The sequence below is a fragment of the Phalacrocorax carbo genome, chromosome 2 (assembly GCF_963921805.1).
Source record: "Phalacrocorax carbo chromosome 2, bPhaCar2.1, whole genome shotgun sequence".
In the NCBI taxonomy this organism is placed as follows: Eukaryota; Metazoa; Chordata; class Aves; order Suliformes; family Phalacrocoracidae; genus Phalacrocorax; species Phalacrocorax carbo.
The window spans coordinates 26,223,249-26,249,300 of record NC_087514.1 but is presented as its reverse complement, the minus strand read 5'-3'; the positions used below and the strand labels follow the sequence as shown (position 1 = coordinate 26,249,300).

The 26,052-nt window shown below is 42.1% G+C and overlaps 1 protein-coding gene across 5 annotated transcripts; it reads left to right on the top strand.

Annotated features, from left to right (window-relative positions):
* The first annotated feature begins 1,062 nt into the window (after positions 1-1,062).
* Positions 1,063-24,303, top strand: PLEKHF2 (pleckstrin homology and FYVE domain containing 2). Of its 5 annotated transcripts, none has more exons than XM_064442360.1 (2): positions 1,063-1,170; positions 20,865-24,303. In XM_064442360.1, the coding sequence occupies exon 2, from the start codon at positions 20,879-20,881 to the stop codon at positions 21,626-21,628; it is 750 nt and encodes a 249-aa protein (XP_064298430.1). In that variant the 5' UTR covers positions 1,063-1,170; positions 20,865-20,878; the 3' UTR covers positions 21,629-24,303. The 5 variants fall into 5 exon arrangements, with proteins under 5 accessions (XP_064298430.1, XP_064298431.1, XP_064298432.1 ...); XM_064442361.1 differs by having other exon boundaries at positions 1,086-1,380; XM_064442362.1 differs by lacking the exon at positions 1,063-1,170 and adding an exon at positions 1,463-1,885.
* Positions 24,304-26,052: the final 1,749 nt, after the last annotated feature.

The window sequence follows — 26,052 nt, the reverse complement described above, 5'->3', positions numbered from 1 at the left end:
GCAGATGGCCAGGCTGCCGTGGTGCCCGGTGGGAGGACACATGTGCTCAGCCCTCCATGTCCCTCTCTCACAGGGGGAGAGACCCAGCTCGCTGATGTGGCTCTTACCTATCCGTGTCCCCATCTGAGCTGGGGTGAAAAATTCAGATGAAATTCAGGAACTTCAGTGGGTTCATTATTACCACTGGAAAGCCCCACCACCTAACTACTCTATTTTTTTCCCCAGAAAAGCTATTGCCCAATAATGTGAAATTCGGAAAATGAAACCCTGCTGTATTGCATGTAAGTGACGCTTTCTTTAAAAAACAACCCCCTTGGGCCATTTTCCAGAGCATAGACTTGGGCACCGCAGGGGCACCGTAGCAGTACACAGTGCTACCGCCAAAACAGGGAAGCTGTGACCCCTTCCCTCCTGCCCCACAGCTCCCAGCTCCCCAAAACACCCCAGCTGCCCTTCCACTCTGGTAGCACCCACCAACGTCTGGGAATCTCGAAAGGACCTGGTTAGCTGCTGATCAGCACACTAGATTTCGAAAATATTGCTCTGGTTGGCTTGATGCAGAGATGCTGAAAAGTGATGATATGGAGGAGGGAAGGGGCTTCTTGTGTTTGTGCCTCCAGCAGCATTCCTGGTGGGAGTCGTGCTAGCTTGCCAGCTGTAGTTTCTCCGATCTGACTGGCAACCCTTCAAACTAAAACATAACTCCCTTCCAGGTGCTGTAAAAGCTTTATGTAGAGATAGGTAATGAAAAACGTCACTATCGTGTGGAAGACTGTGCTTGGCGCCATGCACAGAATACATGGATCCGGGACAGTGCACAAAGAATGGAAATGTGGAGTTTCCAAAAAAAACTTGAGGTAATGTTCTCGTGTACTGAGAATTCCTCTTCCACGAGGTGCTACCCGTCGGTTGAGAAGCGCCGGGCCCTGCCCTGCTCTCCCCACGGAGGGCGGCTCTTCGGGGCCAGGCCCGCGGCGGAGGGGACGCCACCGCCTCAGCCCTTCCCGCCGCCTGGCTCCTCCCAAGATGGCGGCGGCACCGCCCCGCGCGGGCGGTGTCCCGGAGCCCGTCCCCCGGCGGCGGGGTGTATGACCGCGGCGGAGCGGGGAGAGGGCGGCGGGGTTGGCGGCAGCCGGGCGTTGGGGCGGCAGCCGGAGCGGAGGGCGCCGGGTGAGCACCGCGGGCCCAGCCGCGTCCTGGGTGAAGGGGGGCTTGGCCGCCGGGCAGGGTAGAGGGAAACTTTCCTCGCGGAGCCCTTTCCCGCCGGGGCTCCGGCCGATTTTCCGCGGCCATGTTGGGAGCAGGGGGCTGCCTGGCGGGGAAGGAGCTTACCCCGGCGGGAGGCGGCGCCGGGCTCCGCTGAACCGCCGCCGTGCTGAGGTTTGTCCCGCTGTGCGGGGGTCTGCCCCGCCGCAGGGCTGGGGCGGTCCCGGCCGGGAGGGAGGTGGCGGGGCGGGAGGGAGCTGGGGAGGAAAGGAGTGGTGGTGGCGGCGGCCGCTGGCTTGTCCCAGGGCGCTGAGGGAGTTGCGCGGCCTCGGAGAGGAGTTCGCCGTCAGGAGCGGGGGGAAACAACAACGGCACGGGCCCCGCGGTGTTACATAAATGCCTGAAACTCCCCCTCTCGTGACTGGCGCCGAGGCCCGGGCGGCGGCCGCTCGCCGTGGGGCGGCGGGACGGGACGGGGCGGAGGGCGCTTCCTTCCCCGGCGGGCCCCGCCGGGCTGCCCCGGAGGCTGCGCCCGCCGCGGGGAAAGCGCCTAGCCTCCCCCCCCTTTAAACTCTTCGTCCTTCTCGGAGCGAGTCGCCTGAAAAGTCTTGATGTAAAAAAAAAAAAAACCCACAAAAACCAGGAGCGGAACGGCGAGTGGCGCGGCTGCGACCGTAAGGTGCTAATTTTTTTTTCCTGTGAAATTCTTGTATTTTGGGAGAGGAACCTGACTGGTCTGCTTAAGATCCATGTGGCGCATAAGATGTTTTCTGAAAGCGGTTCAGGAAAAGACGGCCACATGTTTTTCCTCTCTCCTCATTTGAAATACTGTGTGCACAGACACCGATATTTATAAATGGCAAAACTGCTCGTCACAGCAAGAAAGCGAAGAGCGAGTCTGCTGAGCAGCGCGTCTTGGCATCGACTTTGTCGCCGCTAAGAGAAACGGCTATAGCTCAAGTTTTGACACGAAGTCTCAGTGCAATAGTTGCTGATAACCAAAATGACTGGTTATATCCTTAGCCAGAGATTAAGAGTATTCATTTGCCTTTGTTTTGGATGAATTGATGAGTGGTTCCAGAAGTCCATTAAGTCTGAACTCAGGCTGTCCAGTGTGCTGAGTGCTTACTCTAGGGGCTGATGCTTATTTGACAAAGACTACATCTGAGGCTCTGATGTACCTAACAGCTTGAATTGAGATGAGGTTAATACAGTAGGCAAAGTAAGTCTAAAATCAAACCCACAACACTGGTATCGGTTTTAGAACTGAGATTGCTAATTCCTCTTTCTCTCCTGAAATAAAGAAAACTTAAATACTCAGCTCTCAAGCTCTAAGACTTGTATATTGGATTATTTTAGGGATGGCTATCTGAAAGAAGGGAAGTATTTAAAGATGGCAGTGCAATCAGTGTTGAGATGCTACAGATTATTTGGTTTGTATGCACTCAACATGCAGAAGGGAATTCTTCAGCTCAGAAGGCGAAGTTTTTGCTGTTAAACTGTATAATCTAAATACTTGTTGACTAATCAAGTGACAAATAAGAATCTTTATGTAGTTAAATGTCATGTATGTCAGCTCAGTTTGTTAAATAGCATTTTCCTAGTTGTATTAGGGCTGTGTTACTTATGTTGAAAAAGGCAGTGAAAGTGAAGTGTTGTAAGCCTGAGTCCTGAATTCTTGCTTCTCAATATAAATTGGCCACGTGCCTTTTGGAGCATCTCTTAGTTTTGCCCTGCACAGAAATCCACACAGAGGAGGCCTCTTAAATGCAAAATGAAAACCCATTAGTGGAAGTTTGGAGCTGGGGAAGCTGGATCGGTTTCCTCTGCCATATCTTCTAAAAAGAAATGGAGTAGTGTCTTTTCACCTAGAAGCAAGTTTTCGTTATATGCAGTGATGAAATCATTATTTAGCAAGAGCTGCATTCTGTTTCCCTTAAATTATGGGCTGAGACTTAACCCTAGTATTACATATGTCCTTGGATAAACAGGACATCTACCTGTAACATCCTGAAGCCCATTATTTTATAAAAATTATTATTGGTAAAATAGTTTTTATAGTCAAACAGCATTGTGACTTTCAGCTTTCAGCATTTTTAGGATGCAGGAAGGTTTTGTCTCTCCTGAGTCACGGCAGTAAAGAGATATGGAACTGCAGTTTCAGGTGAGGTATATGATATGATGGAGCTTGGCATGTCTCATCTACCTCCCCAAGAGGTAAATAAGTGAGGGCAATAAAGTGCTGTCTGCTGGCAGTGTACAAACACTGGCTTACACTTGTGGCATTTTTGGTAACATGCTTGTCAAAGAGGGCTAGGGGTGTTAAAATGAAAGCTTAGGGTCAAGGCATGACATGTGGATGAGGCAGAGTTGAGGATTTTAATACTTGCAGATATAATTTTCTGAAAAAGTATCTGTTAGGCAAAATGTTAGAAGTGCTGGTCAAGCAAACAAATGGCATGCAAGTTTTTGTTCTTAAAGGCCATTTATTAGTGGGCAATGTCAAATACGGAAACCCCAGCATTAACAATGGATAAGTTTCTTAGATACTTAGAGAAACTTAGTTAACTTCTTGGGTTTTGTATTAAGAAATTAAACCTTGTTCGGTGCTGCTTCAAGTTCTATAGGTACATTTGTGACTTATTCCAAGCTCTGTTAATAGTCAAGCTTACTTTTCCATTTAATTTTTGTCCTTTTTTTTAATGATAGATGATGCTTTTTATATGCATATTTTACTACTTGCAAGGATTGAGTAATTTGATGGAAGTGTGATAACTGGGATTGTTCCAAAAGAGAATAAATAAGGTGCAAAAATAGGCTTTTGAAATAGAACCGCCTATTTAAAACTTTCTCCCTGTGCAGCAAATGCAAAGTTGGCTGTTGTAGAATAACTTTGTTTTCATGATTTAGCAGAGGACTTGCTTTTATAGTTGAGAGGGGTGAAAAGCTACTCTGTAGACAGGTGTGGTAGAATATGTTTACCATACTAAAGATTGTTTTAACATTGTCGTAAGCTATAAGATGTGATGACAGCTGCATTAGCAAGTAGTCCTGCAAATTCTGAGCCAAGTGAGTAGTCCTGTTGAAATAAACGAGTCTGCTTCCATGAGAAGTGACCTGACTGAGAGTTGTAGACAAAGATGCTCCTTTTATGAAAAAAGATATTACTGTGCATAACTATTGAACAGAAGAGTACTTCATGTTTTTCAGCCTGACATTTCAGCACTAGATAGTAAAAAATGCAGTCATATGTTTACTTTGGGTTTCTAAAGTTACGTAAATAGGTAAGAGTCCTACTGCCTTGGATGTAATGATTTTTTTTTTAACCTACTGGTGATGAGAAATAACTTAAGGATTATTTTGAAGAGAGTGGCTTTTTTTCTTTTTTTTAATTTGCCTTGTTATGTTTTATGATAAAACAGTGTTAAATATATTGTGTACGTAACATAGCAGGATTTTGGCACTTTGTGTAAATGTAGAAGTGAACACAGTTGCAAGGTAAGGATTTCAAATACAGGAATGTTCTCTCTACATCACACCCCCCACACCTCCCTTCCGTTCCTGAATGTAGTAAGATGACATGCAAGCAGTTAGTTACTGTGTTGAGGTGCAATCTCTTGAGAAGTTGTACTGATTCAAACGGATATGGGGGGGTTGCGAGACAGTGATGTATCTGATCTTTCTATCAGCAGCTTTAGCTTTCACTAGGTACCTCTTGCACCTCAAACATATCATCTAGAGGTAACTGTTTTGCTTTTAAGTACTTAGTGTACTTAGTATGCCTTCTGCAAAAGGAAAAGTTACAGCGTGTTCTTTTGACATTTGCATTTCTAAAGTGTACACATAATTTGTTAATGCAAATTAATACTAAAGACTGTACTGTACACGCTGCCATTCAGGTTGTCAAATAGCATCTTTCTCAGAACAGTGAGCTGTGCAGGTTAACTTCAGTGCAAAGCCTTGTGCAGTTTTCAGTTTCCTCTAGATTGTGTCATCTTGCTGCAGCAATAAGTGCCTAAGAGCAAAGGAAAATGGCTTGCTGGATGAGAATCACGTGGACCATGAGCCCCTGGATGCTGTTTATCGCACTCGGAGGACTGGGTTGTGCCGAGTGTTCTCATGTCTGTACTCCAAGTGCTTTCCATATAACTTCAAAATAACATCAAACACATCTGACAAGCAGTAATAGGGAAAAAGGGAATGCATTTACCAGGAAGGCCACCTACAGTATTGCAGTGTCACGGAGTTCTTTCAGGAAATTACTCCTTCCCCCCCTTCTGCTTTAAATTTCTCCTGACTTAGCTGTCAATACTTGGTAATGTAAAACTTCTGAGACTGATTTTCACCATACTTTTGTTCTGAAGGCTGTGTGTGACAGTGATTTCCCCCTGCCCCAGTTCTGATCCAGGTTAGCAGCAAGGAGGCCAGTGAACTGCCCTTTTAACACACAGGTCCTGGTTGAAAAGCTGGTTACATTGAAGACTGACAAGTTCTATTTACCGTATCATTGTTAAAGCTTTGCTTTCCTTTTGCTTTCTGTTGATAGCTGTCAGATGTCAGTTTTCTAGAAGGTCGCCATCCACCTATGTGTTACCAGGTAGCAGCATTTGGTGTAAAAAAGGGCTTATGTCCCTTGCTCAAGAAAGAGCAACGCAGTGCTTGACTTATGTATTTTAAATATTGCTGAATAAATACATTTTAACTATTGCTGAGGGTCGGCAGTGACAGGTCCACAGTTGCGGCACTTCAGAGTTCTCGAGCTTCCTGAAAATCGCAATATGTGGTTTGTTCCAAGCCCCAAGCTGTGTTTCGGCTTCCAGCGACCCCCTGGTTTCTGCTGGGCTGGTGGTTTGCAGCCTGACAACAGCCCTGCTGCGCACATGGTTACTGGGGCTTCAGCCATTTTTTGGTACCGATTTAAGCAACTTCTTTCAGGAGGTTTAAATAATAGGAAGAAGATTCCCTGCAGCCAGCCATACTTGCCCTTAGTCTGTTCTTGCTGGTGAAATAGTGGTAGAAATTGTTTGGCTTTTTTTTTGTTTTTGTTAAAAGCAGTTAAGAATTTTAAGGAACTAAGTAGGTCTGAATATTCTGGTTTTCCTACTATAATATTGAAAATGTGCTGCAGCAATGCTTCATTTGACCCTGTAGAGTAGCGGCCAGCTGCCTGGCCTCCTGAACATATTTCTACAGTATAATATAGTACTAGGGTTGCCCCCTGAAGTGGACATTTCTTAACTTACTTAGGTCAAGAGCAGCAGAAAGTTGAGGTGATTACACCTGGTCAGAGAAAGAGTTTGAGTGTTATTTGACTTGTGTCTTTTCTGGTTTTGTAGAAGTGCTTGGAATTGCTGAGCTGGTAAAAGAAGCCTCTTTATCATGCAGCTTCTTTTTCTATAACAGGATATCTGAATTTAAAGGACACGTGCATGTGACAATAATGAATGTTGATATAATGAAATGAAATATGATGTGGTTATGCTGCTGTGCTTGTAAATTGTGGGAGTGCGTGGGAAAACTGCTCTGTTTTAAAACATGCTTGGCTAAAAGCAAAAGTCCTTTTGTGTTGCAGTAATTTGTAGTAAGTTAATGGCTCTTGCCTAGCTTTGATTACTTGGTAACTCTCCCTATAGCATAGTCATGCTATAATCAATTACCTATAGTCTAGTCCTTGCTGGGCTGTTAGTAAAATTCAGTAGCTTCTCTCATAATGATAATAAAGGTAAACTAAAGAAAAGTTGAAAAAGAAATTTTTTTTTTACACCAGTTGTTTTAAGTACCTGTGCATTCTAAAAAGACATAAGCCAGTGAACAGTCAGGTGTGTCACAGGTGTGCATTCATGAAGAAAGTGAAAACAAAATTCTGTGAACTTGAGGAAGCTCACTTGAACACGTAGGTGTTCTGGTAGCTCTCAAGTGCTAAAACATGCAGGTGCTCTGAAATCTAGGAGGCGCTATTTTTAGCGTATACTTACATGTGAGATACACATCGGAAATCTTTCCGTAATTATTCTCTACTTGTAGGTTAAAGATGCTGCAAGAAGTGTGCTGGCAGATACTGTTTATTTCAGTTACCAAAGACCAAATCCTCTTTTTCACATTGACTGAGAGATGGTCTAGCTTGCTGTTACCAAGTTGCCTTCGTGTGTGCTCTAAATACAATAATCCATAACAACAACAAACCACACAACCAATCTGGCTTTGGAGAACTGCATGCAAGATGGATTTGGCAAGACTTCTTGTAGAACAGCTGTATCTGGATCTGTTTTTTCTATACTAATGATACTGTGTCCTTTCCACAAAAGAATTTAAATACATCTGTATATTTCAAGATTTAAAAGGTATGTTGATGCTGTGGATACTCTTTGTTGTGCTGGGTTAGCAAAACTTAAGGCAGGATCTGGCTTGTTCTGAAACTGGTCAGATCCTTTAGATTGATTTTTCATGTCTCTCACCCAATATCCATTTAATGTTTAGTGTGGTAGTATTTGTGTATGGCAAGTTGTTTGCTAGTGCATAGGGGTGCTGTGGTGCTGCCGAAGGGGGCTGTTGTCAGTTAAGCCGTTCCTTCGCAGGCAGCGTATCAGATGGGAAGGGCACACCTGGCGCCTGTCCAGGCAGCCTGGAAGGGAGGGGTAAATCACTGCTGCCAAACTGGAAAATAACATTTGCTGGGAGAGACTCTTTGAACAGCTAAAAAAATGGAGTAGGGAAACACTAAATTGCAAACAGAAAAATATATTCCAGAGTTGGTATCGCAATCTGGTCGACTGATCCTTTAGGCACCGTCCCAACACATGGGGTTTGTGTCTGCTGGAGCAGGATCCCAGGCTTCTCTGCCCTTAACACTTCTGGCACATTTTTAAGGTATTGGTCTGTTATCTGCTGTTCTTCTGATGCCTTTTAGCTACTCACAGCTGTGCAGAACTTTGGAAGGAACTTGAACTTTTTTGGGCTCAAAATCTGCGGAAGCTGGTTTTGAAACCCTATTCTGGTGTATGTTCCCAGTATTTGGTTAAGATGAAAGATGCAGTTTGCTAGCACCAGAGGCTAAGCTAACCGCTGCCGGTGCTCCTAAATACATGCAAATGGAAAGTTGGAATACTAGGATATTTTCCCATGATGGCAAAAATTTGATCTGAATATCGGCCTTTTTTCAGTTAATTTTTGTTGGTTAATTTCAAAGGGCATATGTGTTTTATATATATATATAAAAACTATATATTTGTAAACTATGTATACACACACATTTATATAAAACATACAAAACCTCAGCTGTTTTACTTACACCCATTTCAGTATGCTGACAGCTGCAAGTACTTGATATGCCCATAGTTGCCTGGATTTTGCTTTCTGTGCTTTGATAGATGAGTTTGTTGTTGAACTGGAAACACTGTTCATGGTGGGTCAGGCCTGCCTGCCCACCTCTGTTTGCAGAACTCAAGCTTTTAGGGTTGTGTGGCTGTGTGCTGTGGGGTGGTGGTTTTTTTTGCTTTTTAAAAATTCCTTTAAGTCTAGCCATTACCTGTTTTCCACATGCACATGCTGGCTACCTCTTCCTTTGCATCTTGAAAGGCCTTAAGAATTTTCCCGTCAGCGGTTCAGCTGGCAGTACTGTGTTTCACGTGTGCTGTTCAGAGCTGTGTAAGCCTGTATCGGTGCTTGGGAAGTGCTCAGCTTGTCGGCAGACAGGTAAGGACATGGAGATGAACAGAATTTAGGAAGTTGCTCTCTTCTTTGCTCCAGCCCTTGACTATGAGGTGGGGGGTGGAGAGCTGTGTATTGTTTTCTAGTGGCAGCTCTGTCTCTGTCATGCCAGGAGACAAAAACAATATTAGCTACCATGGTTCATTATAAATAGAAGCCTGACAGTGGTAATAAGCAGCTGATTTCATTAAAAATCTGGATCTCTTACAAGAACGTTGCTCCTGGGCTTCTGCAGTGAGGTCTCTTCTACCCTAAGAGGAGGCATTCAGGGACTTTTTCTAATGAAGTTGGGGGTGGGGGAAAAATACAATCACTTCCATTTTAGTTGGTCTAGGAGTGGACTGAGGCTCTCCTGATCATGCGCTTTCCTGTGATATGAACCATTCAGCAGTGTTTGGGTTTCCACCTTTCATATTTTCTATTAATGCCAAGCAGCAGAAGGTAGTGGGAACAGCTTTGGGACTCGACAGTTCTGGATTTTTGTCTCTCTTTAATGGGTGCCACGTTCCTTGCTTGGAGCAGGGGTGCTGGCATTACAGCACGTGGTGTTATGGCCAAGGTGGTTCCTCTTGCCCTTCGCATGGGGCAGCCTGCAAACTGGCCAGACTTGTCTGGTGGGACAGCCTGCTTCCGCTTGCCTTTATTTTCCTCAGGTGTCCTCTATGATTATGTAGCGTTACAACTCATTCAGGATGTGGGAGCTGTTCTTTCTGTTTACAAGCAGGTTGAATTGGCATTCTCTTTCAGGCTGAGGTTCATTGTGTTGAATACCAAACCTCGTGAGAAGCTAGCGTGCGGAACTTGGGTGGTTTTGCCTGCATATAGCAGCTCAGGCAGTGTGCTAACTTGTTCAGCAGAGAAACTTGGATAGTAAACCAGCATTGCTCTGCTCATGCTGTGCTAATACATATGCTGCTTGGCAAAACCGATAGTCTTTTGCTGAAAATAGCTTCCTGTACCCAAACTAGCTTCTGAGTGGGTTGGGGAATATAAGGTCATACATCTTGAAAGATATACCTAGAGATGATCTCCATCCCCAAAATGAAATTGGCCTTTCTAGGCATTCTTAGCTTAGTTGGATAATGGATATTGCAAATTTGAGGAGTAACGCACTTGCCATGCAGGTTTGATAATAAAGGGTGGTTTGTGGTTTTTTTTTTTGATTATTCTTTATTTAGAATACTTTACATTCCATGAGCAACTTTCACACAACCGATCAATTAAAGGGAAACAGCAGTCCTTCCTCGGAAGCTGGAAATTAGAGTATGCTAAAATTAACTATAATGTTTTGAAAGAATTACTAAACTGTAAGATGATTATGCAGTTAAAATAGGGATTTCTGCATTGTACCCTCAAGAAGAGTTTTAGTGGGACTAGACTTTTGACAGTCATTTGCAGCAGTTTAAAAACAAAAACCAAGCACATCTGTCTGGGTTATTACAGTAATTAGAGGTTTAGGATCTAGATCTAGACATCTGACTAGACAAATGTGTGGATTTGTTTTCATGATGTATTTGGACACGACTAAATGCTGGACTGAGAAATAACCTAAAGACTTCCAAAATACTGGCAAGGCAGAGTATTCACAGGGCACCCAGTATGGAGTAACTTGGTTGCTGTTAATGTATTTCCGGCATGGTTTCTGTGAGTCTTGGCTGATGCCAGAACATTAGCCAACAGGTTGAGACAAATGAAAGGTTAAGACTGCTCGTTCATACTGGATATACCAGTAAGGGAGTGAGTTAGCTCATTGTGTTTCCCCACGCTGCATCTATTGCTCCACAGGCTTGTGCAATGCAGGAGGCCATGTCTTCACAGTGGGGAAGGAAAAATAAAAAATTACATTTGTGTAGAAAACATTACACTGAGAATCACAGAAATGGGACTTGAGAGAGGTCCACAGTATCATCTACTCCGCTTTCCTGCCAGGGTAGTATTGATTGATGCTTACGCTGTGTTTTCTCTATAGCGTTTGGTGAAAATGTCACAAGTATCTTTGCTTCCTTAGAGTAACCCAAAGCAGCCTTGGTAGTGCCACCATCCTTTTCTGGTGTTCTATCTTGCTGTTTTTTTGACTTTATTAAATGCCAATAATGAATAAGGGTGTGAAAAATTCTGCAAAGAGGCAAAAGTGTACATTGCCTTAAGCAAAAGGTAATAATTTTTTTTCTTGACTGTAATTCAAGTCAAAGTTTGTCGTGCTACCAGAACTTTCCTGAATGCTGCAGCTATGAACCAGATTAGTCAAAAGGCTTCTGGATAAAGACTGTGTTGAAGTTCAGAGGGATCTTACTGCATCCTTTCCTGCTGTCATCTCTACCTTGGTGTCGTCTCTTTACTCTCTTGGTCCTTATTTCTTTTCAGTATCGTGATGTAGCTTTTTGTCATTCTTGATACTCATATCTTTCAGATATCATCAGGTTATCCTCTGCATCCTAGCCAGCTGGTTACAGTAGCAATAGCAAGGCAGTTTGTTAAATACAGCAGTTTTGGAAATACTTCTATGAAGAGAATTATTAGAGAACTGCTTTTTAGAAGGCTGTATTTCTCCTCAAGTGACAGTTGTTGTCTCTTGTTTTAAATAGCTTCCAGGACAGCTAGCTCCCGCACAGTGCAGGCGTTTAGTTGTTACTGTCATGTCAGCTTTTAGCAGCGATAAAGACCTTCAGAAATCATTTGTCATACTTGTATCTCCTCTCAATGTAATACTTTTGGGGTGAAATTTCTTTTAATTTCACTTAACTTTATGGTCAAATTGGTCGCTTTACTGTTTTATAAAAAGCAACTGGAGAATAATGGAAATATATAAATGTTGGAAAACCTGCAGTTAGTTGTTATAGATGTTTAACAGTAAAATATAGAATGAAATATTAATGAATTCATAAATGGGTTAATGGATATGTAAAACTTCATTTTCCTCAATATTTTATTCTACATACCAGATGATAGAAATAAAATTTAACTAAATACCTCTTGCTGGTATTTCTACATCATCTTTAATCCAGCTATCGTTATTACAGTTATGGTCCTTGACAGGTAGTGCTAACTTGTGTGTGAACGCTTAGATTCTGATTACTGCTAATCAGACCTAATTGCTTAATTTTGCCAACAAAGATGACACAGTGGAACATTCAGGACAAGCAATGGTATCATCCTCCTCTGTATGTATTGAAGGAGGCTGTGTAGGAGCTGCAACTAGCAAGGCCAAAATAAGATTTAATTATTGCTCGTTTATCTTCCTACCTCTATCAGAAGCTTAGAACATCTGCTGTGCGTGTGTTTAGTTCAGCAATTTTCCACACTAAAGCTATTTGCAGAGCATTAGACATTGATAAGGTTCCTTAAACAAGTTGCACTTAAGAAATTTACACTGTTTTACTTGGCGGTGGTGCAAAAAGTCAAGTGTTTCTCTTAAGAGCAATACATCTAATATTAATAGAGATTAGAGTACTGAGTACGGAACTGAGATGCCTTTAGAGCTGAAAGTTTGTTCACAAAAAGTAGTGATATTACTTCAGACAGAGCTTTAAATCGGAGGGATGTATGAGCGTTCTGTGTAACTTAATTGTCTTTGTTTATTCACCTGTAAGTCAAATTAGTGTGTCTTCCTTGCATAGGCAAAGTGTAAGAGGAAAGCTGAATGAGCATGATGTGATAATATAATATATAACAATTATTTGAAACCTATTACTAAAAAAAAAACCCCAAACTCAAAAAAATCAAAAAACACCCCAAACAAACAACTGTACTAAATGACTGATTCTGCCTGATGAACTTCTTTTAAGGAAAGTGTGATGTTTTTCCTTTGTGGATCCAAAAGAGGAGTCATTTTACAAACCAGTCACTTAATGCACATCTGGTATCTGATCTGCAGATAGTCCTTGTCTGTCTCAGGTTTACAATTTGTTTCTGTCTTGTAAAAGTTTTATTGATCTTCTGTACATTCCATGTATGTTTAACTTGTGTGATTAAGTATTATAAAGCAAGATTCAGTTCTGTTTGAAATCTCTATTTGATTCAGAGACTTTGAGTTGTGGAGTCAGACATGAAAAAACGTTTCAGACGAACTTTTTTTATGAAATGTACATGTTATCTTAGGCAAGAAGCAAAATGGATTAGTTTTTATGTGGTGAAACATAGTTGCTGATGTTGTCTGTAGGTGCAAATGCAGGTGTGAGAACAGCAGCTCTGTATGACAGCTGAAAAATTATTTAGAAGTTTATTGAGTGGCAAGGTACAGTGTGCTTTCATTTAAAACTATTTCTACCTTTTCTTTCTTTATTCTGTTTCTTGTGTGTTCCTCTGTTTCTAAGTCGTCTTTTTTCTGTTCTCTACAGTTGCTTCACTGCAGCAATATCTAGATCTCATTTCATCCGTTCTAATGGTGTGATCAGATACTGTGATTAGTAACATCTTTTTATTGAACTTGTGTTACTGAATCTGGCTTGGAAACATCCAGGATCTACTGCTGCTTTAGGACTGGATGAGCCTCTGTGTGATTAGTTTTGAGCTCTTGTACTTTTTACAGCAGCTTAAATACACTTTTTTTTTTTTTTTTCTTTAAAGCTGTCACCTTAACTGTGAATATACATAGTAATGGATGAGCTGCCTCCATCCTGATACCGTGGCTCTGAGAAATCTAGACTAGCTGGTTGGTATTAATGTAGTGTGTAAAATGTGATTGTTGACAGCCTAATTGCTAATTGTAAAAGTGATGATAGATGAACTGGCAGTTACGACAAGGCCAGTAGCGTTTTCCTCCCTTGAAGGAGTGCTGAAGAAAAATAATGCTAAAATTTAGGTGCGTATTAATCAATGCTTGTTAGCAGGGACTGTGTACTGGACAAGGCTTGTTCTTGCCTATGCCAGAAAGTAGTGGAGCACTGCTGGTTCTGCTGTATTGCTGAAGAAACTTGGGAATTCAGGTTGTGTCCCTCTCCTACATAGATTTTGTGCCTGTCCTGCAGTCTAAAGGGAGTGCTGGTCGTGATGGTGGCACACACTGAGCTGAGGTGAGGAAATATTTTTGTGCTGAGCTGTATGCAGTCTGCATCACTACACCATAATAGCTTTTTTCATCTCATTTCTCCCCTCCAGCACCTTTATGTTATCTATGGTTCTGCACTGTGGTGATCATGCCAGCTGCTACAGTGCTAATGTAATGGAAGACTTTTCTGGCAGTGTTGAATTAGGTGTAGCTATGTCCGTCAGGGTTGCTTTCTTTTTAGTTGACTCCTTATGTCTGTCTTCAACTACAGCTGTTCTTCTGTGCAGTTTAGTCTGGCCTCTATCAAGAGCAGAGCTAGCATATAAAATAAACTTCATCCTATTTTAAATAAGCTCTGTAGAAGCCTTTAGTCCTGGGAGATCATCAGTTTGGTCACCAGGATACGGTGGCAGAAAGAAACAATTACGTGGGAAGTGACTTGTCAGTGCACAGCAATCCTAACAGAATTATTTTCACAGAATAATAAGGGTTGGAAGGGACCTCTGGACATCATCTTGTCCAACCCCCCTGCTTGAGCAGCGACACCTAGAGCAGGGGGCACAGGAACGCATCCAGGCGGGTTTTGAGTGTCTCCAGGGAAGGAGACTCCACAACCTCCCTGGGCAGCCTGTTCCACTGCTCTGGCACCCGCACAGGAAAGAAGTTTTTTCTCATGTTTAGGTGGAACTTCCCATGTTCCAACTTGTGCCCATTGCCCCTCGTCCTGTCGTTGGGCACCACTGAAAAGAGTCTGGCCGCATCCTCTTGACACCCACCCTTCAGGTATTTATAGGTATTGATGAAACCCCCCTCAGTCTTCTAGTCTACTGAGGGGCAGGATAACCTCTCTCGACGTGCTGGCCACACTCCTTTTAATGCACCCCAGGATATTGTTGGCCTTCTTGGCCACAAGGGCACATTGCTGGTTCATGGTCAACTTGTTGTCCACCAGCACTCCCAGGTCCTTCTCAACAGAGCTGCTTTCCAGTAGTTCAGCCCCCAGCCTGTACTGGTGCGTGGGGTTGTTCCTCCCCAGATGCAGGACCTTGCCCTTGCTCTTGTTGAATTTAATGATGTTCCACTCAGCCCAGCTCTCCAGCCTGTCCAGGTCTCGTTGGATGGCAGCACAGACTTCTGGTCTATCAGCCACTCCTCCCTGCTTGGTATCATCAGCAAACTTGCTGAGGTTACACTCTATCCCATCTATTTCCTGCTGCAGTAGCCTGGAATGTTAATAACTCTAGTAAATATTTGACTTCCTCAACATGGATTGTGTTTTCTGTAAGTGGGCAACTTGTTAGTTCTTCAAAGGTTTCAGTAACATCTATGTTTGCTCACTTTGAAGATAACTGTGCTCACTAACAGGATACAGATGTAAAACTGGCATGAAATAGGGAAGCAAGAAGATCTAGACATCTTGATAACAGAATTATTTCTGTAGAAGCTTCTTGTGAGTAAAAGTAGAAATAACTTAGTGTCAAAGGCAGCTCTGCATGTGGTAGGGGGGTTGGGGCTTTCTGTGTCATGAAATCTTTTGTCACCTTTAAATAGCATATTACACTACAGAGATGAAAGCCTTTGCCTAGCATCTTCATCCTGAAATGGGCTTACTGAGAGCATGTGTGTGAGAAGGAGGACAAACTGGAAGAATTGGAGCATTTTGAGAGTTGAGATTTATTTATTTGGAAAGGCTGCTAAACCCTGCTCATGGTGGAGCTCTATGTAGCTAATTTTTCTTACAAGGTGATGTATTTATTTTTGTGATGTTTCGACTAGCAGCTAGTACTACACTGCAGGCTGAACATAGAAAATGAATCTGATGTGATATACTGATGGTTGTTATAGACAAATGGAGTCGTCCTTGCATAAGGGCCTGGGGACCTTCGGAAGTTTGTATGCTGGAGTCAAATGTGATATGTCTGAACAATAGGTTTGAGGTTCTTTGACTTCATAGCATCTATAAACCAAGACTCTGTACAAGATGCTCCCACTCTCCCATTAACGGGGTCTTAAAGGGTGTCTAGCCTGTCATTTTGAAGCACATGGTTCTGGTTTATTCCTCACTTGCTTTGGGAAGAACTGGGGCATGTTTTTAGCAATTTTCCATCACTCAGGAATTGCTTTGTTTGATCAGGTCTTGAGATTCTGCATCTTGAGGACAGTAACCCAGTATGTGGTTCTTATAGTGGCCAACAGTAGAAACTTCAGAGAAAAGTTTTAGCTGGCAGAGAAGAGGATATTGCCACCCAGTTCCAGGGTGTGATCTGTTATCTTCTACAATATATCTGCATATGCTTTAAGAAAAGGTTATTATATTTTTAAAAGACTGGTAATTGATAACCTTGCAGGGCTTTTGGACTGTGATGTCTTGGGGTTAAAAGTTGCTTTGTGTGTCCAGACAATATTTTAATTTAACATCTCCTTGGTCTGTGTGCTCATGACAAAGAGGTGCACCTCTTCTCCTAACTTTAGCTTTTGTGACTTAAGGATAGCTTCTCTTTTGTATTCCTGGTCTATCTTACCATGTTTCATTATTATTTATAATCATAATACTTTCCAGGTAGTTTCTCATGATCCATTTCTGAACTTCCTTCCGTTCTCAGAAAAGGCTGCTGAAAGTGAATGAACATTAGCGTGTGTAGGACTTCAGATGAATTTTTAATTTTTAGTTCTCTAGAAACTGATGAGAAAAATGTTAGAGTGCTTATTTTAAAAAGTCTAATCTATTAGTGTAGGGAAAATACAATTCATGCCCTGGAAAGGTAGAATAATCCATGAGCAGTCTGTGGCTTTTACTACCTTAACTGAGGCTGGTAGGTGAGAATTTGTTGAACGTTATAGACAAAAGTTTCAATCTAGCAGAGATGTTATTATCTTGTCTGACTTAATAGTCCTTAACTTGCCCTGGATTCTTGCTTTAAGTCCAGTAAGTGATTATTTTCACAACAAGCTGAAAGTACAGTCTTCAGCACAAGTTCTGGAGTCATGTGTCTTGGTTTCAAGCCATGATGATTATTAAAGGATCCTGGTTAGAGTTGTTTGCTCTTAGGTTGTCCTAGACAACAGTTAATTAAAACCTTTAGCATTCTCTCCCCCTGTTTTCTTCTCCCAGTGACTTGTATTTTGAAAGCTTTCATGGTGACCTTGAACAAAGTTTGCTGTTCATTGGCAGGGACTGCAGAGAGTGCCGAGTTGGAGTTGTGGAACAGTGAGTGCTTCCTACAAGTTGCTGTAACTTCACACCAAGAGCTTGCTTCACTGAAACTCATCAGTGTGATTGTGGGGTTTGGCGGGGGGGGTGTGGGGTGGGGTGTGCGTCGCCCTTGTGGACTAGCAAAAGCATTTAACTTGCTCTAACTTGCAGATAATTTGTATTAAAATGTAAGTTTAGAAGTAATGCATGTTGTTCTGGTCTGTCCCCTTTCCACTCTGCTGACTGATTTCCTTCCCCACTTCACAGGGAACATGGGATTACTAAATAACTTCAGACTGACTTCTTGCTTTCTAAGTCCAAAGCAGCTGTTGGTTCAGCTTTGACTCTTGCAGAGGCTCTTCGTTGCTAGTATATTGTTAGATGGGAATGGTTACTTGGCAGTTAACGCTCATTACAAATCCCTGGGCTTTGGCAGTCAGGCACCTGAATTTGATTTTCGAGTTTAGGACTAAAGCAAATACACATCAGAAAGTTCCTAGTTTATCTTTTTTGTTCCCTCCTTAGTACTTTCTCCTTGGTAGATAGGGAGATAATAGTTGGGACAAGCCAACAGCATTTCTGTGGAGTCGTATCTCTGCATTAGACAAGGCCGTAGTAGAAGTAAAGCCAATCACTTAACCAGAAAACTCACTCACGCATGCCAGTGTGCCTCCTTGCCATATGGTAGTAGGTAGTTGGGAGGTGTATATAAAAAAAAAAAAAAAAGTGGCTAGATCTTAATGCTGAATAAAACATATAAAGGTGGGTATTGTGTGTCTCCATGTGTATAAATTAGTATTGGTGCTTGGAATACTTGAAAGAAATAAGGTGTCTGTTGAAAGGTATATTTTGGATAGGCCTGTATAGATACAGCATTAAAAAAAAGAATTGTACTGATGTAATTTGAGTCTTCTGCTGTTCTCTGGGAGAAAAATAATATACTGTAATACTTCTGTTTACTGATCAGTTTAAGCCAATGCACTTCCTATGCAGGGTGCTGTGCAAGCACCTCCCTTCCCATTCCTCCATGGTCTCCCTTAACTGCAGCTGTCCTGCCAGCCTGGGCCCTAAAGCTCTGGTTTGTTCTCAGCTTGATCAGCCCTCTGATCTAATTCACTGTGTAGCTTCTGTAATGCCAGAAGGGAGCAGGGAGGGAGGCAGATAGCATAAACTAGTATCGCCATCAGAAGGAAGCAAAGCAGAACCATATCAGCCAAGCCTGGTGTTGCAGAAGGATTTAGGGGTTTAGTACAGTGTCCCTTTGTGGGCATCTCTTAAGGAGAATGATGGAAAAACTTTGAGAACCTTGATGAGAGTAATGATTCAGAAAAGTAGGGCTGTTGAAGGAGATGGAAATAACGTGGGGTGGTTGTTTATATTTTTCTTTTTTTTTTTATCCTTCCACTTGGACTCCCAGTCTTCTCTCTTAGAGATAGGTGACAAGCCCATTAGTCCTCAGAAAGCGTAATAAAGCAGGTAGTGATGGTTATTCTGTCTGAAGAACAAAAAGAAACATTTGTTTTGCAGCAAAGATGACTCAAGCTTACTGTTAAGAAAATACTTCCTGACTGATCAAATGGGGAGCCACTGGACAGGGTAATGGAGGATGTCAGCCTTTTTTTGTTGTTGTTTGTTTAGTTTTGGTTTTGTTTGGCTTTTTTTTTGTTTAAGGTTTGACTCATACCTGGTGGAAACAGCATAGGTGTACTTGTGTGCCTTGATGCAGCACAATTAAATCTCTTGAATGCTTTTTATGACTCAGTTTGTGTTTTGTCTTGACCTTCTGCAGATCAAAATAATTTCAGATTTGGTGGCTTTGTAATTCCACTAACCATAAAACTGGTTAACACAATACTCACATATTGTAAAAAATGCTGTAAGGCATGTAAAATTCAAAGGAAGTGCTGAGTAATACCTTTAATAGATTCTTCTGTCTTCAGTGTCAGACTTTGACACAAGATGATGTCTTTAAAAAAAGATCAGTTTAGTTGTATCTGAGTAAGCCCACTTGTCAAACTATTTTAGCATGGAGCTAATTAGACTCTCAAAACAGTAATTTATAAGTTATTTTTTTAATCACACTAAACATTAGGCATGTGGATTTGTGAAATCGTGGGTAACACTTATTTAGATGAGGCCTGATGAGAGATTTCTCTGCCATCAAGTTTCTATCAGGAATTTTCATCCCTATTTTGTAAGGGAGAAGCTGAGCTTTGATTTATAGGAAGAAGATTGACTGGATCAGGTTATGGCAGAACAAGAGAGTATGGGCAGCATCAAGTCTGAGCCTTGTTTCAGCCCAGTTTCATCTTGGTTATAGGCTGATGCTGTATTGATGGCAGGCAGCGTGGATCTAAAAAAAGAGGTAGGTGAATGCAGGGGACTTCCCAAACTGGGATCATGTTGGGAAGTGCAGGTAACAGGCACTGGAGTATTTGCTACTCTGCTGTCCTTCAGGCCTGTTCAAAGCATTGACTTCTACCAAACCGTCTGCCCTGTGGTAACTGGAAAGGAAGGCACAGGAGAGCTGTCTTCTGCATGCCAAGAGACAGGTCTGTCCTTAGTACTCACCTCTGCCAGCTGTCTCACTGATCCGTCAAGCACATGGTTTGTGCTCATGGCTGTACTCAGGAGGAGCTTGTAGGGAGCAGATCTGGATCACACTGGCAGGAGTTTCCTTTGCCTGACTTCTGCCCAGGAAGCTCTAGGGTAAAAGACAGGCTTAAGAGTGGTTTGCAGAGATATGAATCACTTTGCCAACTTCTTATTTTCAGTTCCCTGTTGGATGCCTTAGGAATCTCTTACCCTTACAAGAGAAAGTCTTATTTGCTACTTGAGGAAGGACAAGGGGTGGTTTTAATCCATAATTGGAACGTACGTACTCTGTAGTTTATCAGCTTCCTGAAATACAAAGCCTTCTTGCCTAAACTTTAGACTGGTACAGGTCACTTAGCCTTTCTCAGGAGCAGTTACGAGCTGTGTGACTTGACCTCTGTGCTGCTCTGCTGTGTACATCGCCTGATCGTGATGGATGCAGATGTGGCTTGAGTAGGCAAGGAGGGAAGGACTGTGGGGCCACCGCAAAAAGGCAGCAACAAGCAGGCGATGGGCCACCAGACTTGACTCGCTCCCTGCTCCAGGCTCAAGAGTTTGCCATGAAAGCTGGTGGGGGGGTGCAAGCTGTGGCCTATACAAAATGTTTCTGTGGTTTTGGCCCACGATTTAAGGTTTACATACTGAAAAAAGAGTAATACTGAGCTTGAGTATGGTGGTTTCCTATGTGAACATCAATTACATAATTTTTGGTTTTTTGTGTTAACAGTAATGTGGATCTCCAAGCTGCTCAGTTAAGTTGTTTCTGTCAGTGTTAGAATTTGGAATGATGGATGATACTTTCTTTTGCAGTCCAGAGAGTAGGCGGAGGAGGATATGCAGAGAAATATGAGCATTAAACCCGATGCAGTAACCTTGTTAGAGGGGAAGCCTCCTAGACTCTTGCCAGAGGCTCTCAAGAGCGGTGCCGTGGGTGCTGCCTGCATGGTAAAGATAGCTGTCAGATGGATGGAACATTCTTGCTGTTGAAAAAAAGACTAATTGGTTGCTAAAAATTCTTAGGTGTTAATACTTATTTAAATCTAGCCCAAGTTGGTGCCTCTGAGCCAGCGGGTTCTGTTAGATATTTTAAGAAATGCGGGGTTGGTACCTTCCTTGGGGAAGGCTGCTGTTGAATCAGTCCTGTTCTAACAACAGACTTTTTTTTTCTAATTTTAGGATACTTGTGAAAGATGGTGGATCGCTTGGCAAACAGCGAGGCAAATACTAGAAGAATAAGTATAGTGGAAAACTGCTTTGGAGCAGCTGGTCAACCTCTGACTATTCCTGGTCGTGTTCTGATTGGAGAGGGAGTGCTAACAAAGCTGTGTAGGAAGAAGCCCAAAGCGAGGCAGTTCTTCCTGTTCAATGACATTCTTGTTTATGGTAACATTGTCATCCAGAAGAAGAAATACAATAAACAGCACATAATCCCGCTGGAAAACGTCACTATTGATTCCATCCAGGATGAGGGAGACTTAAGGAACGGGTGGCTTATCAAGACACCAACAAAGTCCTTTGCAGTTTATGCTGCCACTGCTACAGAGAAGTCTGAGTGGATGAACCACATAAATAAGTGTGTTTCCGATTTGCTTTCCAAAAGTGGGAAGACTCCTAGCAATGAACATGCAGCTGTCTGGGTACCAGACTCGGAAGCCACTGTGTGCATGCGCTGTCAGAAAGCAAAATTCACGCCCGTCAACCGCCGCCACCACTGTCGCAAGTGCGGCTTTGTTGTGTGCGGGCCTTGCTCTGAAAAGAGGTTTCTTCTCCCGAGCCAGTCTTCCAAGCCTGTCCGAATTTGCGACTTCTGCTATGATCTTCTTTCTAGCGGGGAGATGGCTGCTTGTCAGTCCACTAGATCAGACTCCTACAGCCAGTCACCTAAATCATCTTTAAATGATGTATCTGATGATGATGACGATGAAGACAGTAGTGATTAAGGACCAAACGTTTTCCTGTGTGTTGCAATTTATGTTTCAAACCATATGGAGCTGCTTTTGGGGAAGTCTATAGTGAGGTTCCTCAGAAAAATCCTGTTCTAGCCATAAAATATGCCTGAATATCTTCAATTGCAATGTGCCTCAATCTTTGAATTCTCTAGACAATAGGTTTTTCACTCCTCTGCAGGGATAGACTGTTGCAAATGTTGTTAGAACCAACTTCTTATACTTGAGTTGTGTCTAGGTTAGACTTTTGTGGAATATTGGAGAATAAAATCTACTTTCTTAATTTAACAACCCATACTCCCTAATGTGTAATATTGATATGTTGGGTGGGTTTTTTTCAGATATGGGGAGGAAAACTGTAAGCATGCATGGAACAGTGATGTTTTGGTTAATCCCTTAGACCATCTTGGTTTTTTTAACCATGGTATATAGTAAGTTGAAATGTGACATAACGTGCAAACTTAAATGTCACAAAACTTGGAAATTGTCTTGTTTTGCTCTTATTTATGACTTCCTATGCCAAGCAGTGCCTTGTACCAATTGTGCTGATTCAGGAAGAAACAAACCTGTTCTATGTTGTCTGTATTTGCCTGATGCTGGTATCTGAGAGATTGTTGGTGCTATTGAAAATAACTGCTGTGTTCAAAGTGGAGCTTTGACAAGGTCGTAACTGTACTCCGTGGTGGGTGACAGAGACCCGAGTCACACGTCCTCGCCTGTGCAGGCAGACCTGAAGACTCTGCAGATTCCCACAGGCTTCAGCGGGGTTCTCCTTGCAGGAGTCGCATTGTGGGTCAGGGTCTTGAGATGAGAAGCTCAGGGTGACCCTTCGCGGGGATTTATACATTTTTCTTTTCAGAATGGTTTTGAAGTTTCAAATTTGGCAGATGCATACTGAAATTTTAGGTGGGTGATTTAGATAGCATTTGGATGTGATAGCCTGTATATTTTTGGAAATAAGTCCCAAAAATGACACTAAATTTGCTTCTTAAAACATTGGTGAGAGTTGGGTTTGGTTTTTTTGCCCCCAGGAGTGTTATTGGCTTGTTTAAAAAGAACCTCGTATTTTGAACAATAAGCCTGCGAGTCTCCTTATAAAATTGGCTTTCCTTTTTACACAGCTGACCTCAGGATAAATGTGAGATGCAAGTTATTTCATTCTAAATGTATACCAAGGACCAAGAGAAATGTATTTAAGAACTATAATGAAATCGTCAGTGCAGAAAATGTCTCTACCATAGTATTCATTTTTACTTTTAATAAGTTCTTGAATACAGAAATGTCATGTTCCTATATAAATGTAAACGTTAGACCTGCAAAGACCTGTTAAACCCCCAGATGCTATGTTTCTATATTTTTATAATAGTAGCGTCAATTTTGAAGCAGAAAAACCTCTTTGAAATAGTTGTATGAATATAGTAGCAACTGACTTTATAGAAAAAAATGTTAAACTTTTGTATCTCTTTAAGTGACAATTTCTGCACTGTTTGCCTTGGTTGGCAATAATTGGGTTAAATATTTATTGAATAAACAATCAATGCTGCATATTGCACTAGTCTCCCATTCTGTATGCTGTAAATGTCAGTCATAATTTCTTTTATAAAAATTAACAGAGCACTTCAAAGCTGTAGCCCTCTGTGAGATTTCTGGTAGCTAAAGATGCACTTAGCGTCTTTAGGGAGGCACTCTGCATTAACAGTCTGCCATACATTGCTTCAGGTGGAAATTGCATTAATATTTCTGGCTTGGGAAATTTCTGAAAATAAGGGTGTTTTCTTTAAAGCACTGAAGAGTATTTGACCTACTTTGAAATAAACATAAAAAGGGGAAAATGCTTTCTGATAGAGACTAGGAACCAGGGAGATTCTGTAAAACTGCCAGATAAGCAACGAACAATAGCGTGTACTCAGAGACTAGCTGAAATGAGTAGTTATGTATACGTATTCCCTGAAAGATGAGGAAATGATGACCTGCAGCAGGTGAAAACGGGCTATTCTGGGAAGGCACTTTCAGTTAATAGTGCTTACTTTTTGTACCTCTCTTACTCAATATTCAGGAATGGAGACTTGTCAACTTCAGTTTTTCTGCAGAATCAAAGTACAAACCTCCCTGGTACACACCTTCTGATGACTAACAAGCATTTTCTTCCTGATGCAATTGCTTCCTTTTTCTTAAGCTGTCAAATATTAACGTATCTTGTTAAAGAGTCCGTCTCCTTGTGTGTTTTTCCTGGTGTTTCTATACGTTGTGCTTGCTTTTCAGCACTTTTTAGGGGCTGAGAAAAGGGTTGCTAAAAGTTAGATCCCATCCTATATTTTGCAGAATGTTCTTGTACCTGTTTCAAATTTATCTTTATCTGTGAATGAAACTTGCTGCTGGGACTGTGCTGCACTGGTCCCTGAAGCTGTAACCAAACCAATGCGCGTCTGTGGGATTTTTAATCTGAAATGGATGTATATGGTCCAAGCTTTTTGAGAAAGCATTAAGGAAAAAACAGAAGCGTTTTATGGTAACACTCTTATCCTGCAGTGTTATTTGTTCAAAACTTTACAAAGTGGACTTAATATCGACTTCTCTTGTACTTACAAATTCCTGAAAGGGCTTGTTTCGTACTTTGTAATCTTGTTCTGTCAAATTATTTTATTTACAAATATACTGTGTAGCTTCAAGCCTATGTGTTTAATTTTCTTTAAGTGTGGGCCTTCAAGGGTGACAGAAAACAGGGCGGCTGGTTTTTTTACGTTGACAAGTATTTTAGCAAGTTTATTCACTGTCAGGAGGGATTAATAAACTGGGAGTATAAGTTTATACTTAATGTATGCATTATATACAGGAGGAGATTTAAGAATAAAGGGGAAATAAATGTAGTTACGGATTTAGGAATAAAAACCAAACCCTTATGCAATCGAGTAACTGTTTAAAACAAGGATGACCAAGCGTGTTGCAAAGTTGGCTTTTGTTGGGCCAGTGTCAGCCAAGCCACTGGAAGAGGCTGGAGGACCCCGGTGTGCGGCAGGCAGGGTGCTGAGCAGCCCAGCCCCGGCGCTGCAGGCCTCTGCTCGGCCCTGTCAAACCGCCGCTGGGGATGAAACTTCTGATGGTGTCAAAGCAGAGAGTAACTTAGTACTTCTCCCAGACCTTTTACACTCTTAAAATTTTAAAGTAGTGATTAAATATGGTCAGTCTCTGTATATTTTATGTACTTTTTTGGTTTGCGGTAGTCTTAACCTGCTCTTTTTTGATAAGCTTTTCACATCCAGTGGAAGGAAAGGCAGCAGTGCCCGTGGTGTCTCTCTTGCAAGGCTTTGCGGTCAGCTTCCGCACTGTAGAAGATGCTATACAGAAGAAATAAGTACTTATTTGCTTTAGCTGAGTTCACATTTTGCACACTCTTTGCTGGTACTTCATAGTTTGTTTGCTGGAAATATTAAAGGAAAGGGAAAAGTCTCTCTTCTGAAGGTTTTAATTGAAGCCTACTAATTTTAGCCTTTGCACCTAAACTGCTGATCTTAAGATACATCAGACTCTTTTCCTTTCACGTTTGCAGCTGAACTTCCTGTAGCTAATGAGTAATCTGTGAGGGTCAAGCGCCATTACTCAGTTGAAAATAAAGTTAAAAAAAACCAAGGGCGAGTGGATCAGTGAGTGTTGAGTTCGCAGCCAGGCTTTTATGGTCTCTTCTGTAACAGGCAGATTATGAAAATGACATGCAGAAACCTTGTATTTATGTGGCACCTTCCCTCTGGGGACATGCTTTAGCTAATCTCTTAATGCAAATGAAAGGGTGGTTATCATCGTTGCTGGTTGATGTGTAAGTGGAAGCAGCTTATGGATTGTATTATTGTGATTTTTGTATTTTCCTGTAATATCCCTGAACCCATAGAAGAATGCCTGGTTCTGAGAGCAGAGTTGGAGTACTGATTTTATCTTTTTCCCCCAGTAGCAAATTATTGTAGTAAATATTAGGAAGTGGCTGTTTACTGCCTTTCATTTGATGAAATCTGAGCTACTTGTTTGTGCCTGCAGCCGGTCTCTTGCCAGCGCAGGCTCCCGTGACTCATCGGGTAGCCGGTGCTCTTGCCGGGAAGAATCTCTGCTCTGTTCCCTTGCTGTGATTGAGTTTGGAGCTGCCGGGGAGTGCAGCACAGCGACGACGGCTCTGCTGTACAGTGACAGGCAGCTCTGCCGTACTGCATGTACCCAAAAACGTTCTTAAGCCCCATCAGGAATAAGAAGTCTGAAACTTGACCTTCACACTGGAGATTAGTTGTTTTCTAAATGATTTTTTTTAATGGTCTGTAAAATACTATCTGTGCCCAGAGTAAAAATTGCAACACTTCTACTGCACTTGGGCACATTTAGGATAAAAACTAACAGTGTACATTGAATTGACAGTGAAATAATCTGCGAAGGAGCAA

What these genes read in the sequence shown, in the direction of transcription:
- PLEKHF2 (XM_064442360.1), top strand. Translation starts at nt 20,879, where the DNA reads ATGGTGGATCGCTTGGCAAACAGCGAGGCAAATACTAGAAGAATAAGT.